We start from the raw sequence: 17,420 nt of genomic DNA, 5'->3' as shown, positions 1-17,420 counted from the left end.
CTTGAAGATCTTATCGCTTCTCGACAGTCTGAACGCATTCAGACTCGGAGTGGAGAGATTATTAGATACTTCACTAAGTAATGATGTTAGATTAGACCGATTCTCTCGGGAAGGGTCTTTGGACAATTCTCTCTGAATTACATGACCTCTGTGAATCCAGCCTCTCGAAGGCCAACATGGTGGCAACTATTGCTAATTCTCTCGGATCGTGAATAAGGGAGCAACTTAGAGGAAGCTCCTTCGTCTTCAATATTACGAAAAACTTTACGAAAGGACGCCCTCAGAGTCTCCCCAACTTTCGACATACTTCTAAGTGAGGATTACTCAGACGTCAGTAGTTGCTGCCTTCGATCGAGAAGATCCGCACGGACGTGCATTTGTTTAACGAACCTCTTGAGGATCGTTACGTTCCGTGCCCAAGCCCATAACCAACTCTCTCTTCTTGAGATATGAGAGAGCTGAGAAATTATCTGAGATGATTTGGACCACTCGGTCAAAACTCACTCTTCGAGGAACTGGAGAGCCAACCAATTTGGCTTCCAATTCTTTTAGACTATGTGCCAGGACATCTGTACCTCTGTTCGGATGCCTGGCACCCTCTCGCTATCACCTGAGATGATCCTCAAGCTGTTGAGAGATGTTTAGAATTATTTCTAGATCTTTGGTGTTATTCCAATTTCTCCGTTAGGAAAAACTGTAGAGGTCTGAATTGCAGTCTATTCAGGGAAAACAAGCTTCTCCAGCGAGGAAATGGTCTCCAGCAAACTCATCCATTCCCTCACTCAGCATGCTTCCTTCCCTAATAAGGCTGCGCTTTGCATAAGCAGGAGAGCATTATTATAGTGCTATACCGCGGTAGACTCGTACAGAATTCTGTAACAGTGCGGTAACCAGCGCCGAACAGGTCTAAGAGATATCTCTGTTGAAAATTTCTTAGTAAAAGGAAGTCGTGTTTATTCATGATTACTAGAAATCCCCTCAACCCGAGGCTCAAGTCCATGATTGTAGGGCAGAGATACGGTTCGTCAATCAATCCCGCGGGAGAGAGAGACGTACCCGACCGCGTACAACAGCGAGCTACCTGATACTGAGTTGGTGACAGACTGACAGTTACAGCAGCTTACGTTCACCTTCTCGCAGTATTATGCCGAGTTGCCAGCTATTCTATTCTACTAAGGAATAGATTTTCCATTATTTGAACAGAAAAACTAAAGTTGGCATATTTAAGCGAAACAGAATTCGCTAAATACAGAAGCTGATTTTGTGTTGTCGTAACACTACGCTTAATTAACCAAATGTTAAATCGGAAACTCCTGGAAAGTTGCCGGGAGTACCGATTAAGTATACTGCGTCATCCACAATGACAGCAGCCTGTCTTCTATCGTCGTCTCGCACTATTCTGCCTGAGTTACCAGCTACTCTATTCTACGAAGGAATAGGTTTGTTACTATTATCGATCAGGAGGAAATTCTCAAGCAGGCATATTTAAGCGAAACATAATTCGCTAGATGCAGACGCTAAGTTGGTGTTGTTGTAACAATATCTTTTAGCGTTGTCCTTACACTGGAAACTCCTGGAAGTTTGCAGGAAGGACCGATTAAATACACTTACAATAACAGTCCTTTCGGTTGCCATCTGTAGAGGTAACTACGATATGCGTATATGACTTGAACCCTACATTAGTAATATGACGCAAAGATAAAATCCGTAAGTATTGTAGTCACTTGATCATCTAATTCTCTACTACATTTTTTCCTCGACGAGGAAAAGAGAGAGAATGGAAATCGACTGTCTTCATTCTCTTTGCCAAGAGAAAGAATTAATATTATTCGAATGGAGATCCTCAAGTGTGAACCAAGGATCGAAAAGGACAGTTCAAGCTTCTTATGATATTGGACATAAGACTTCATGGACGTAGTCTACAAGTCTTTTTCCTGGATGAGCCTCTAACTAATGAATGAGAGCTCTTTCGAATTTTGATAATGAGAGCTTATCCGCTTATGCGATAAAATGTTATTAAGATCTTTGTCAATGAGAACTAACCCATTTACATGAAAGAAAGTAATCCAGGAATTCGAGCATATAGTCTTCCCGATTCCCGCAGAAATTGAGGAAGGGGCAGGATTCCTGATCAGAGACTGGGCTTACGACAGGTAGGACCTTAATGTTCCCCTTCGGCAGCGCAGTCCCGAAAGCAGACGAGGCGTTTTATGACACCGAAATCTCCTTACATTTTCTCTGGAATTCATCAAGTCATGGATTCTATTGAACGCTCCCTTCGTAGAAAGCGAAGTAGACATCTTGACGAGACCAAACTCCTTCCTCTTCTTCGACGCCGCCCTCTTGAAAAGCGTTCTTGCAGGAATCCTGCCGAACGTCTTGATCCGTAAGACGCCTATCGTTCTGAAGAACGTCCTGACAAGTGCTCTGCCGAGCGACATGACGTAAAGGATGCCGAGCGTCTTCAAAAGCGTCCTTGCTAGCGTCCTGGCGAGCGTCCAGATGTGTAAGACATAGAGCGTCTTCCAAAAAGCTTATCAATGTTTATGACGTCGAGTGTCTTCCAGAGCGTCTCTTCGTGTAGGACATCGAGCATCTGCAAAAGCTTCCTCACGTCTCAATGCGTAGGACGTTGAGCGTCTTCAAGAGACGTCCTCGCAAGTCTTACCGAGCGTATTGGTGCATAGAACACCAAGGGTTCTGAACGGCATCTCAGAGAGGATCTTGTCGAGCGCTCTGATGCATGAAAGGCCACCCGAGAGGCGTCCTGGAGAGCCGCACGCTGCTCCTGAAGTGTGAGAGCACTATAAGAAGACGTACGGCTATCGTCTTCAAGACGGCCTTAATGGCCTTCGTTACCTTCTAACAAAGACGGTGGCCGCCTGTGCGACATCTTGCGTCTTTGTAATGCAAATGAACATATCCAGAAACGCGCTCAAAAAAGGAACGCCGAGCGTTCCGAAAGGCATCCTCGCGAGGTGTCTTGCCGATCGTCCTGATTGCATTCTTTGAGCTTCTTGAAGAGCGTCCCGAAGAGGAGAGCGACGAACATCAAGGGAAGCGTCATAGTGAATGACGTGCGTCAACACGAGTAACCTGAGAGGCTTCCTGACGAGGGGAGAGCCGCTCATGAAACGCGAGCGTCCTAAGCAGAAGTACGGTGATCGTCATCAGGACGAGTCTTAAGAACGTTCCCCACTCTTGACAAAAACGACGGCCGCCTGTGCGACATCTTGCGTCTTGTCACGCTCATCGACACTGCAGAAGGGCATTTAAAAGGACGCCTGTGTGTTCTTGGGTATGAGGAATGCTTTCCCCTTCTCCTGTCGAAAACTAGGATAGTCTGTCCAGCGTAGCTGCCGAACCAGAGCCATCTCTGTCCGCTGACAGAGCGTCCCTTATGGGACGAGTAAGAGGCGTCTTGGCGAGTTGTTTGACTATGCAAATCAGTTTGCCGGACGTCAAGCTTATCAGCTTGAACAATATCCGTTTCGTAGTAAAGCGAACATCACATAACGTATACGGAGCGAAATGAGAAGAGGAGGGAGGGGAGCGTCTTGGAGAGCAAGAAAACAATCCTTGCTACAAGAGTAACGACATTCCTTCCTCTCGATAGAGCGTTGAGTGTCTCGAAAGGCGTCCTTGTGAGGGTCCTGCCTTATGGACATTTTTTATCTCTTGACAAAGACGACGGCCGCCTGTGCGACATCTTGCGTCTTTGTCCCGCTTATCGATATTAAGTCATGCCGAAGGGACGCCAGATTAGTATTCTGATGCTCCCTCCTGACGAGAGAGAGGACGTGAAGCATCCTCTTCTCTAAAGCTTCTTTTTTAGAGGGCGCGAGTCCTTCCGAGAGCTCCAACCCTTGTACGGGGAGGACGCCTCGGAGGACGAGAAGCAATCCTTCAGTTTTCGTGCATGTGCACGATCTTTGGCAGCCTGGGAAGCGTCTTCAGGTCCTGCCGAAGGGACGCCAGATCGGTGGGGGTTCCTCGTAACCCTCCTTCGGCTTTCGACATGCCCTCTCCCTGTGTCCTGGGAGTCCGACAGAGGTCTAGACCTAGAGGCGTTATAAGGCCGATCTGACGCCCCCTCCACAACACTAGGGGCACTAATTCAACATTACTACACTCACAACACTGATTGGAGAGCGAGCACTTTAGATTCCAATTACTGATGTAATCCACCTCTGTTTACTGTGGAGGAAGACTTCCTGATTCTATCATGCTCTAATTTGCGTACATACGAATCATACGTCTTCTTTCGGAATCAGTCAACATTACACTAATTACATTGATCTTTCAATAAAGAAAACATGTAAACGTCATGTATAATAAGCGAGTGTCTACCAAAGGTTTCGGTAGCCTCACCTTACCCCTTGCAGACAACAAAGTCTGAAACTAGGCTAACTAGATTCAGACATCATATGCAATGAAATAATTTAAATTAATTTATGATAGCGTATGCCTAGCCACAAATCCAAGTCAATCATCCAAAAGATAATTAGGATACTTAAGCGGCAATGAAGTTTTCAAAATCCTAGGCGGAGGTCTGGAAACAGTTATTTGCAGACCGGCGACAGAGAAAAATCTGAATAGAAAATGGGAATGGTTCCTGATATCCGCCTCCCAGCGGCGGGAATGGGTACTAACCACCTGCCCGCCCACTGCGTGTGCCGGGAGTTTTGAAATTCTGTCGGACTTCGGAGAATACAGCTATATATATATATGACAGGTAAGTTTCATGAACAAAATTAGTTTTATTATGAAAACTTCATATCTTGAATCTGCTCATTTATTAGCTTGACATTCAGGGAGTGTATTGCAATATTAGTTTTATATTGAATTCAAACATTTACAGTATACTAGAAAGAAAGTTATTTGAAAGAAAAAAGCTTTTATTGCATATATAAGCTGCATATTCACCAGAATATATCAGTATAGCTGAAAACTCATGTTTTTGCTGCTGAAATGTGAATGATAAAATATTTCAGTTTTTATTTACTCCAGGACCAATGTTTTATGTAGTTCCCAGGTTACCCAGGCTGCCTGTGAGATTCTTATAAGATCCTAGTTATATATATTAGAATAACATTTTGCTCAATGATGTGTTTTTTTCATTCCAGTATATATTGGTAAGATGATATTATTTCAAGATTTTTTTTTCTAATATGTCAAAGGTAAATTCTACTTTGTTTAATTGTCATAAACATTGGTTATATTTGTTCAAGAATACTTTTGTAAGTTTTTGGTATAATTAAGCGTGTTTGCATAATTTTTCTTATTTTTTCCTACTATAATTCCATATGGATACAGGGTTTCCAACACAGTTACATGCTAGTAAGATTTCCTATCTAGGGTTAATATCATTTACCGACTGCAGCAAGACTAGATTCGGTAAACAAAATATGTAAATCTTGGCCCAAACAAATGACGAAACATTCCAGAATTGCTGCTAAGGAAACATTGATTGAATAATTTACTAGTAGCCTACAACCTGTAAACATCGACGTACTTTTTTGCCTAAAGGAATGACATATGATACAAGAATTCCATTTTTAGGGCAAAACTATATTCGTGTCTCACACTAAGCCACACTAAGCTTATGAATGACGAACATTCATGAATTACTATTAAGGCAATTGTTTAACGACGTCTAGAAATCGCCTACTCTCAGTAAACATCATTGATATAAAAAGTTTTCAGAACAAAACTATATTGTTGGCTCACAAGAAGTCTACTATGAATGATGAGCATTCATGAATAACTTTTAAGGCAATTGTCCAATAACATCTAGTAAAAAGCCTATCTATAAACATCATCAATGTAAAAATAATTTGGCCTAAGATACCAAAATTACTTTTCAGGGCAAAATTACATCGGAGGCTCACAATATGTGTACTATGAATGACGAACATTCCCGGATTACTTTTAAGGCAATTCTTCAGACGTCTAGTGATTAGCCTACTCCAAAAACATCATCAATGTTTGGCCGAAGATACCAAAATTACTTTTTAGGATAAAACTATAACAGCGGCTCAAAGAAGTCTACTATGAATGATGAACATTCATAAATTACTTTTAAGGTAATTCAACGACGTTTTGAATAACCTACTACTATTTGTAAATATCAATGATGTAAAATATTGGCTTACGTAAGATCGTAAGATACAACATTTATTCCTCAGAGCATAAGTAGTATAGCTTTTAGCCTAAAAGAATGACGATACATTCGAATATCCATTAAATAGTTTTTGAGTATTATACTCGGAAAACACTATTAGAGAAATTAATAATAAGGCAAAACTATATATGTATCAAGAATTTACAAAGAATCCTGGTAAACAAAATAATGTCAAGTTTAGCCTAAAGTTAATTTGTAACTTATGATAATTACACTTGGAGCTTAGTTGACGAATCAACTCAATGCTAATAACAAAACAAGAAAGAACTCATCTTGAGATTCCATGAAGGTTACTAAATACACACCACTGAAATCCAGCTAAATAACTGGAAAATAATGAACCATTAAGCTACCGCCATCACAGGTGTTTAACCCATGGTGGCAGGAATAAAACAATTTTCTGGTTACCTCGTTCCTATTCTCCTGCTAGTGTTGGGACAGTCGCCTACACAAGGTTTAGAAGCGTTACCTGCGAAATTTTGAATTTCAAGCTGACGTATAAGTTGAACTTATAGCTATGTAATTACTTGGTAAGTTACTTAAATAAAAGGTTGTTTTTGGCCACAGGTCTGTTTAATTCATGGATAATAGGTTACTCGATATTGGTGGGCAGGAGGAACTTTTCCTGTGTGGCATTTAAGGATCGCATTTCCTGCTGTATAAAGAACGCCCCTAGCAATTGCATGCGCTTCAGTCCAGGGCTTTATCATTTATTTCCGTATCCCTTGCTATTAAATCCCTCGCATAATCAATGAGGTGCAACTCTTTAATGTGGTTTTTAATGGTGCCTACTTGAGAGTGGCAGATCCTCTTGGCCAGTTTCATAGTGGTTACAGTGGCCCCCCTTATTCGCGGGGGATGCGTACCAGATACCCCCGTGAATAGTTAGAACCCGTGAATAGTTGGAACCTGTGAATAGTTGGAACCCGTGAATAGTTGGAACCCGTGAATAGTTGGAACCCGTGAATAGTTGGAACCCGTGAATAGTTGGAACCCGTGAATAGTTGGAACCCCTATAAAAATGCTTAAAACCTCCTATTTTGTTAGTTAAAACTCAAGAAAAACCCATTAAAAATGTTTATACCTTTGTTTTTTTAAGTTTTATCACAAAAAGTGCATTTATGATGAAATTGATAAAAAAGAACATAAATTTGTGGATATTTCTCATGGAAAAATACCATGAATAGGCAAATTTTCCATGAATAATGGGGGGGGGGGGAATATTCCAGAGAGAAATCAGCAAATGCGTGAGTCCGCAAATGCGTGAGTCCGCGAATCCGGAGAACGCGAATACAGGGGGTCCACTGTATATGTGCCAACATAAGAGTTCGAACATCCACTTACTCAGCATTTGAATTGGTATACCACATTATAGTATAGCCAGTACCCAGTTATTGGCGGGCTTGGTTAATAGTGATCTGGTTTTAGCACCAAAAAATCAGTGAATTTTGGCGCCATAATGGCCCTATTTCCAGTTATTGCCACTGGTAATAGAGTTATGGCGACGATACATTCCTAAGAGGTGCCATTAACCAGTTACTGGTGCTAAATTCAACAAGTTTCAGTTAATGGCGATTTTCACTTATCATGCCCAATGGCACAGAATCACCCCCAATAACTGGGGACTGCCTGTAGTCTGTTTCAGGGCTTCACTCGATGGTGAGGCTGGGTTGTTTTTCAGGATAAGATTTTTATTGCATCTGTTTTGGTAGTAAGTAAAGGACAAGTTCCAAATGTGTGTTGATCATGGTACAGATGGTGTGTTGTGGTGATGATGTTTTTTATGGTACACTCATGTTCTTTCTAAGAAGTTGAAATGCATCCTCATCTTACAGTATATTTTCTACTGGTTTAGGTGTCTTGTCGTAGCTGTTCAATTACTATACCAATAATTTGCAGTAAAATATTTTTCTTTATTGACTGGTTCACTGGAATATCTATCATTTATTAACATTTGTAAAATACAACCAATTTTCACATTATGAGATAAGCAGAAAACACAACGGGATGCCAACACCACTTTCAGGAGAAGGAACCATAGAAGCTGTAAAAAAAAAAAAAAAAAAAAAAAAAAAGGTCTCATGATTAAAAGAAAAGCTGACTGCTAACATTACCTTTGCCCATTCCAGCAGGCAAAATTTACAAAAAGTATGTTCACATGCATCTGGAGATCCCACTTCTCCTCGCATACGTCCCAGGCAAATGGCACATGTCTTGGCCCCTGGGGTGCTATCACTACTGTCCGAGTCACCAGATTCACCATCTAAAATTTAAATAATACAAAATTTATAAGAATTCCAAACTATGCAAAAGTAACATTTACACATCTAAATAATTTTTGAATTCCATAAATACAAACTTCTAGTGAGGATTCATACCTGCAAGATGATATTTGTCAAGAGCTGCATTGCTTCAGTAAGCAAGAGAATTCTTGAGTAGTTTTCTCCAATAAGTTTTCCCCCACTATGGTGGAAGTTCCTCTATCATTCTATTTACCATACCTTAAATGCCTAGGATAGATGAAGCAATCGCTAAAATGATATTGTTATGATACAATAAAGTTTTGTACATACTTACCTGGCAGATATATACGATTAATGGCGCGCCCAGCCTCCCCTCAGGAGACAGGTGGAAGAGAAAATCTGATTAGAAAACGGGATTGGTTCATACACCCGCCTCCCAGTGGCGGGAAGGGTAGACCACCTGACCTACCTGTCGCGTGTGCCGCGAGATTTGAAATTCTTTCAGGAACGTCGGAGACTATAGCTAAGTATATATCTGCCAGGTAAGTATGTACAAAACTTTATTGTATCATAACAATATAATTTTTGTACATGAACTTTCCTGTCAGATATATACTTAGCTGATTGGCACCCTTGGTGGAGGGTAAGAGACAGCTAAACAATATAGAAAAGGGAAACAACACATGTTGTAGGATATAAAAACCTTGGTTCTTACCTGGTTAGGCAGAAGACTTCATGGATACTGTCTATGAGTCTGCATTGCCTGAAGAGCTACAGCGAGGGCGTGACCTGTTGCTGAAAGACTCTTCGGATCTACCAAAGGGATTTCTCATCCAGTTACATGGTAGAATCCAAGTAGGATCTTGTCAAAGGGGTTCGCCCGCTTACATGACAGAACCTGTCCACTACTATCACAAGGAGCCAAAACAATCCAGACCACCTAACCAATCTAACCCGTGTTAGATCTAAGACACGAAAGATATGTCTACCCGCATCCTCTTTCATTCAACCATAAAAACACAAACCAAATAGGATAAAAATTAGCTAAACTAACAAGGATACGTTTCAGCTCCCTGCCCCAGCACCGAATCCGCAGATACGTAGGGTCCTAAGGCGAAGCACTTATCATATGTGATCCTGACGTCTCTCAAGTAGTGGCTTGCGAAGACCGAGTTACATCTCCAAAATGTCGCCTTCATAAGGTTTTGCACCAACATGTTCTTGCTGAAGGCTAGAGAAGTGGCAATGGCCCTCACTTCATAGGCCTTAACCTTAAGGAGCTTGAACTGGTCCTCGTCACATGCTACGTGGGCTTTCTTAACTAGGCTTCTCAAAAAGAATGCCAGAGCATTCTTAGACAAGGGCCTACTGGGGTCCCTCACAGAACACCAGAGGATGTCCGTATTGCCCTTAAGTTGTTTCTTCCTTCTTAGGTAATACTTAAGGCTTCTTACAGGGCAAAGAGCCCTCTCTGCCTCTTCCCCTACGAGAGCAGATAAACCTTGTACCTCAAACTCCTGGGCCATGGATTCGAAGGATTTTCATTCTTAGCTAAGAATGAGGGAAGGAAGGAACAAACCACGGACTGATCTTTGAAGCCTACCCTTCCTTCTATGGCTTGAAGTTCACTCATCCTTTTGGCGGATGCCAAAGCCATGAGGAAAAGGGACTTCTTGGTTAGGTCCCTAAAGGAAGCTGAATGAGGGGGTTCAAATCTTGAAGACCTCAAAAATTGAAGAACCACGTCGAGATTCCAACTGGGTGTTCTCGAGGACCCTTTCTTCATGGTTTAGAAAGACCTGATCACATCATGAAGGTCCTTGTTATCGGAAATGTTCAGGCCTGAACACTACGGCTAGTATACTGCGGTATCCCTTGATTGTCGAGACTGCTAGCCTACAGTCTTCCCTGAGGAAAAGAATGAAGTCAGCAATCTGGGTCACAGAGGTACTGGAAGAGGAAACTTTCTTATTCCTGCACCATCAGCGAAAGACATCCCACTTCGACTGGTATACTCACAAGGTGGAAGATCTCCTTGCTCTGGCAATAGCTTTTGCAGCTTTAGACGAAAATCCTTTCGCTCTGACGAGACTTTGGACAGTCTGAAGCCAGTCAGACTGAGAGTGGGGAGGTTTTTGTGATACCTGTCGAAGTGGGGTTGTCTGAGCAAATCCTTCCTTGGTGGAAGGGATCTTGGAAGGTCCACCATCCATTCCAGTACCTCTGTGAACCAGTTTTGGGCAGGCCAGAACGGAGCAATCAGAGTCATTCTTGCTGAATCCGAAGCGGCGAACTTCTTTAGGGTCTCTCCCAGGATCTTGAAGGGAGGAAAAGCATACATATCTAGACCCTTCCAATCCAGCAGAAGGGCGTCCACTGCTATTGCCCTCGGATCCGATATTGGGGAGCAATACAGGTCTAGTCTCGCGTTCCTGGAGGTGGCAAAGAGGTCTAGATGAGATCTGCCCCACAGTTTCCACAGGCTCTGGCAAACATCTTGATGAAGAGTCCATTCCGTCGGGAGGACCTGATCTTTTCTGCTGAGGAGGTCTGCCCTTACATTCCTTTCCCCCTGTACGAATCTGGTGAGGAGCCTGACACTCCTTACCTCGGCCCACAACAAAAGATCTCTCGCTGTTTCGTACAGGGAGAAGGAGTGCGTCCCCCCCTGTTTCCTGATGTATGCCAGAGCTGTGGTGCTGTCCGAGTTGACCTGAACAACGGCGCCTCGGACGTGAGACTCGAAGGCTTTCATCGCCAGCCAAACAGCCATCAGTTCTTTCTTGTTGATGTGCCAGGCCACCTGTTCTCCCTCCCAGGTGCCTGACACTTCCTTTGTTCCCAGAGTCGCCCCCCAACCTGTCTCCGACGTGTCGGAAAACAACACTAGGTTGGAGTTCAGGGTTTGCAGTGACAGACCTTCGACAAATCTGTTGGGATCTGCCCACCACAAGAGCTTCTCTTTTATCTCCCAAGTTACGACAAAGGAGAACGTTAAATCCTGGGAAGGACGATTCCAATTTTGATTTAGAAAGAACTGAAGAGGTCTCAGGTGTAACCTTCCTAGGGATACGTATTGCTCCAGCGAGGAGAGCGTCCCCAACAAACTCATCCACTCCCTTGCTGTGCATGCATCTTTCCCTAGGAAGGTTGCAATTTTCTCGGAGCCTCAGGCTATCCTTTCCGGAGACGGATATGTCCGAAAACCCCGAGAATCCATCCAAATCCCCAGATAAACACATTCCTGACTGGGGATGAGCTGGGATTTCTGGAAGTTGATCAAGAGTCCCAGCGAACTTGCCAAATCCATCGTCTTTTGAAGGTCCTCCAGACAACGTTCCCTTGATCTGGCTCTTATTAGCCAATCATCCAGATAAAGGGATATCCTCACTCCTTCCAAATGAAGCCACTGCGCGACGTTCTTCATGAGCCCTGTGAAAACCTGAGGGGCTGTCGAGAGGCCAAAGCACAAGGCCCTGAACTGGTAAACCTTCCCTAGCATCATGAACCTTAGATACTTCCTCGAGGAAGGATGGATTGGCACATGGAAGTAAGCATCCTGCAGGTCCACGGACACCATCCAGTCCCCTGGACGAAGAGCAGCCAACACCGATGACGTGGTTTCCATTGAAAACTTCCTCTTCTCCACAAAGAAGTTCAGGGCGCTTACATCCACAACCGGTCTCCATCCCTCTGAAGACTTTGGAACTAGGAAGAGGCAGTTGTAGAAGCCTGCCGAGTGAAGATCTGAAACTAGTTCTGTAGCCTCTTTTTTCCAGCATCTGGTCTACTGCTAGAACAAGGGCTTGGTTCATGATGGGATCCTTGTACTTGGCCGTCAACTCCCTTGGAGTTGTCGTTAAGGGAGGTCTTAGAGAGAAAGGAATGAGATATCCCTTTTGGACTACTGAGAGGGACCAGGTGTCTGCCCCTCTCTGGGCCCAGACATCTGCAAAACTTCGGAGTCTGGCGCCTACTGTCGTCTGGAGGACTTGCTTGCTACTTCGGGGTCTTGATAGACTTAGAGAAGGTTTTACCTCTCCTGCCGGGTCTTCGCCCTCTAAAAGAAGATCTGGAAGATGGACTCCCTCAAAAGGGCTCCTGCGCTGCGGGTTTCTCCTTCTTGGCCTTAGCAGAGAAGGCCAGTCGAGGTTTCCTCGTCGACTGTGCGAGCAGGTCCTGAGTTGCCTTGGCCGAGAGAGAGCTCGAAATGTCCTGAACAATCTTCTTGGGGAAGAGCTGCGACGAGAGCTGCGAGTATAACAGCGAAGACCTCTGGGCGTGAGAAACCGATTTCCTCAAGAAGGAGCAGTACACCGCCCTTTTCTTGACTACTCCTGCACCAAACAAAGACGCAATCTCGCTCGCGCCATCTCTCACGGACTTATCCATGCAGGACAAAACACAGTGGAGGTCTTCTGGAGAAAGGGCGTCCGGCGTCTCAGTCTTTCTGGCCAAGACTCCCAAAGACCAATCCAGAAAGTTGAACACCTCGAGAACTCGGAACATCCCTTTCAAAAGATGATCGAGCTCATTCATAGCCCACGACGTCTTGGCAGAATTAAGGGCTGATCGTCTGGTGGCGTCCACCAAAGAGGAGAAGTCTGAATCGGCTGAGGAAGGAAGACCCAGGCCCAAGGGTTCTCCCGTTTCATACCAGAACCCCGTACGTCCCGTCAGCTTAGATGGGGGGAAGGAAAAAACCGTCTTCCCTGCTTCTTCCTTGGAAAGAAGCCACGAGCCAAATCCCCTTAGGGCCTTCTTCATTGATAACGTAGGCTTCATCCTGACGCACGAGGAACCCTTCGAAGTCTTGGAGGTCGAAAAAAGCGAATGTGGAGACGGAGGAGCGGCAGGGCTGAGGGAATCTCCGAACTCTTGGAGAAGCAAGGCGGTTAGCTTCTTGTGATGCCGAAACCGAGGCATTCTTGGCGGATTCCTCGTCCGAGCCTTCCTGGTCTTCTTCCACCGAAGAACGAGGAGGGTCCTTAGAAGAGGAGGCTGTCCTGTCAGGAGAAGGGCGCCTACTAGGAGAGGGGTGCCTACAAGAAGCTTGTCGCCTGTCAGGAGTGGCAAAAACATCAGGAGAGCGGCAAGCAGAAGCCGATGAGCGCCTGCTGGATACGAGGAGTCTGGGAGAAGACTCGCGCTTAGACGAAAACTTGGACAAAGGAGAGCACCTATCAGTAGAAGATTGCCTCCCATGACGAGGGCGCCCACGAGGCTCTTGGGTCTTGTCAAGAGGCGACCGGCTTCCCGGAGAAGAGCCGCCTACTAGGGGAGTAGCGCCTGCAAGGCTCTTGGCGCCTGACACGAGGAGAGCGGTTACCAGGTGAAGAGCGCCTACTAGGAGAGAGGTGCTTGCGAGGCTCTTGGTGCCTGTCAAGAGGAGAGCGGCTACCAGGCGAAGAGTGCCTACTAGGAGAGGCGCTTGCGAGGCTCTTGGCGCCTGTCCAGAGGAGAGCGGCTGCCAGGCGAAGAGCGTCTACCAGGAGAGTGGCGCCTGCGAGGCTCTTGGCGCCTGCGAGGAGAAGAGCGCCTGCTGGGAGAGGAGAGCATGCTAGGAGACTGGCGCCTGTCCTGTAAAGAGCGCCTGTCCAGAGAATGCCGCCCGCTCGGGGATGAGCGCCTAACAGGAGAAGAGTGTCTGCAAGGCGATTGGCGCCTGTCTAGAGGAGAGCGAACATCAACCGAAGAGCGCCTGCCAGCAGCCTGGCGCCTGGACAAGGAGGGGAGCCAGCCAGGAGAGGGGCGCTTCTCGCGAGAAACCCCTCGCTCGGGAGAAGCCGCAACATCCGGAGAAGAGCGCCTACGTAGAGGAGAGCGTACGTCAAGAGACGGGCGCCTGGACTTCTTGATTGGAAGAGAAACGTCCTTCCTCCGACGAGAACTACCGGCCAGGGAGTCAGCGAGGGCCGAAATCTGCACCTGGAGCCCAGCGAGTATACGAGAAGGGGACTTCTCAGGCTCCTCTTCCGGAGAAGTGGAGCGAGGCACACGAGGAGAAGAGCAGTCAAGAGATCTCCTGGGCCTCTTCACATCCAGAGAAGGCTCCTCTGGAAAAACTTCCAGGCTGGAAGCCAGGGAGCTGCAGGGCGCCTTCCAGGCTCTCTTCAAGGGGCTCGAAGCTTCCGGGGAGCTCCATCCACGCTTCGGCGATGGCGAGGCAGACGAGGAGAAGCACTGGCGAAGAATGTCCTTCTTGATGCGGTCCGAGGCAGCCTGGGAACGCACATCAGGATCTGCCGAAGGGACGCCTGACCGGTGGGGGTTCTCCCTAACCTTCCTGCGGCTGTCGACTTTCCTCCTCCACTGGGTCTGGGAGTCTGGAAGAGGTCTAGGCCTGGAAGCGCTACGGAGCCGGTCAGACGCCCCCTCCACAACACTGGGGGCACTGCACAAATCACTTTCACTTTCACTCTTACCTTTCTCCAAGGAGCGGATCTTGAGCTCCATGCTGCGGATCGTGGCTTTCATCGCAGCCACCTCCGAAGACGTATCCTCGGGTTCGACGCAGGGAGCAGGGGCTGAAACAGGGCAAGAAGGATCTGCTTCTACGAGAGGGTTAGGTTCTAAATCTAGCTTGCTAATGCGAGACCTACTCGAGCTTCGAGAGGAAGCCTTACGCACCCTGTCTCTCTCCAACTTCCTCAAGTAGGAAGAAAGAGACTTCCACTCATCTTCATTTAAACCTTCACATTCCTTACATGGGTTATCAAAAGCACAATCATTCCCCCTACACCTCATCCATACAGTGTGAGGGTCCACCAAAGCTTTCAGCAACCTCACCTTACATACATCCACTGAACACACTCTAAACATGGCAGGAGTTTTAACAACAGAATCCAAATCAGACATAATCAAAGAGAAATCCAAAGCAAAATCTAAACAGTCCACAAAAAGCGTATGCCAAGCCAAAAAGATCCAGTAAGTCACCAAAAATCTGTCCAAAAAAGATCCCAGGCAAGCGAGAGCGAAATCAACTATCAGGAGGAACCCACAACAGGTGTTGCCGGTTCCAGCGACAGAGAAAATCTGATTAGAAAACGGGATTGGTTCATACACCCGCCTCCCAGCGGCGGGAAGGGTAGACCACCTGACCTACCTGTCGCGTGTGCCGCGAGATTTGAAATTCTGTCGGGAACGTCGAAAACTATAGCTAAGTATATATCTGACAGGAAAGTTCATGTACAAAAATATCATATATGAGGAACAATCTGACAGTGTTACCCCTTACATCACTAGTCCTCTGCAGAATAGCAAAATTGTAAAAGATGTCATGGAATAGTCCTGGCTACTAGTACCAGTATTCCTTTCTTGACTATGAAGACAGGAGTAAAGATCATTTCACTGATGGCCAACTTCTATCATGAGCAACCCTCCTACAAAAACATAATCTTGCTGACCTGTCTTGAAGACTTATGAAGACAGGAGTAAAGATCATTCCATTGATGGAGTAAAGATCATTCCATTGATGGCCAACTTCTACCAAGAGTAACCCTCCTAAAATTAGCATAATCTTGCTGACCTGCCTCAAAGATTTAAATAAAAGTAGAAAGCCCATTACAAGTTTGAGCTTCACCAGAAAAAGTTTCTGAAGTGCTTCTTCACAACGATAGCACAAACTTTTCATTGGAACCTAACTAAATATCATATGTGAGTCTTTCACAGATACAGAAACGAGAATATTTGCGAATCCTTGAGAAACCCTGCAAAGTGTTTTACGTGTAAATTAAATAAACAAAATAAAAATTCTCTCTCTCTCTCTTTTACTGAGATGAGAGAATTTTTATGGTAAATGTATATATGTTTATCAATATTTGTAAATATTAATAAGATAAAATACAGTGGAACCTCGACAAACGAAAGCCCCTACTTACGAAAAATTCTAGTTACAAAAGCAAAGACGAAGATTTTTTTGATTCTGTATACAAAAATAATTCAGGCTACGAAAGGGTGTACTGTAAAGTCCGAGATTCGCCCGGACTGCCAAGAACAATTTTAAAACTCGTGCGCCGCTAACTCAATAGACTCGCCACCATCCTCCCACTCTCCCATTGGTTCCTGATGCTAGTCACCGCCTTAACCCTTTAACGCCGATTGGACATATTAAACATCGATATAAATTGTCTGTTGGGTGCCGATTGGACGTATTGTATGTCGATATAAAAAAGTTTTTAAAAAAATTCGCGGAAAAATACTTATAGGCCTACCAGGCGAAAACTTTTGAATCACGCGCCTTTGGGGGATGCCGGGAGTTCACGGATCAAGCTGTTATTTTGTTTACCAGCGTGACCCAGGTGCGCATGCGCGAAATGCCTCCTTTTTGCATCAGCCAGCATCAGCGACACGTCGTCCAAGAGCGATCTTTTGCCGCAATCGTGTTTTTGCCGAACTTGTGTGAGTTTGTATTTAAGGTGGTACAAGACGTACATATAGATAACTCAACAACATATGGAGCCCGAAAAGCGCGTTTTACCTGTCGGGAGGGATCGTATGAGACGTATTTTGGACTTGGATATTGGTAAGGGACCAAGTACCCAAGATGACCTAGCGCCTCAACGCCGTTCCGTGTGGCCTCGTGTGGACGAAATTGTTCAAGGACCACAACGTGTGTCTCATGTGCCTTTAGTAACCCCTAGGAAGCATCGGAGTGTCCTTAGGGGCATTCGTAGGCATTTGGGAGGCCTCTAACCAAAGGACATTGACGACTACTTATTAGAGCTCGATCGGGAGCATGTCGCAAGTCCTCATTTTGATGGCGGTTAGTCATCTAGTGACGAGGACATCACTCCCGATGTTAGTGATGATGAATATTTGCCCCCAATATCCATTCGAGGGTCACATCCCGAAAGTGAGCTCGAATTTAGTGGTTTTAGTGCGTATGAGGGGGAATCTGAGGAGGAGGAGATATCGTTGTCTAGTTTTGTCGCCGATGACGACACAGAAAGCGAGGGCCTAAGTGAGGGAGATGGGCCAGTAGGGGGGTTTTG

The 17,420-nt window shown here is 45.3% G+C and overlaps 1 protein-coding gene across 3 annotated transcripts in view; it reads right to left on the bottom strand.

Moving 5' to 3' along the window:
* The window catches only part of LOC135217089 (E3 ubiquitin-protein ligase RBBP6-like), a 181,909-nt gene that overhangs the window by 94,642 nt on the left and 69,847 nt on the right, over positions 1-17,420 (bottom strand). For all 3 annotated transcript variants that reach the window (XM_064252774.1, XM_064252773.1, XM_064252772.1), the window contains exon 3: positions 8,299-8,447. In XM_064252774.1, the coding sequence (XP_064108844.1) occupies positions 8,299-8,447 (149 nt within the window). The remainder of the gene's footprint in view (positions 1-8,298; positions 8,448-17,420) is intronic.

This window comes from Macrobrachium nipponense, chromosome 7 (genome assembly GCF_015104395.2).
Source record: "Macrobrachium nipponense isolate FS-2020 chromosome 7, ASM1510439v2, whole genome shotgun sequence".
NCBI classification, from domain to species: Eukaryota; Metazoa; Arthropoda; class Malacostraca; order Decapoda; family Palaemonidae; genus Macrobrachium; species Macrobrachium nipponense.
The sequence above is the reverse complement of the archived record's forward strand: the minus strand, read 5'-3'. Positions and strand labels throughout refer to the sequence as shown.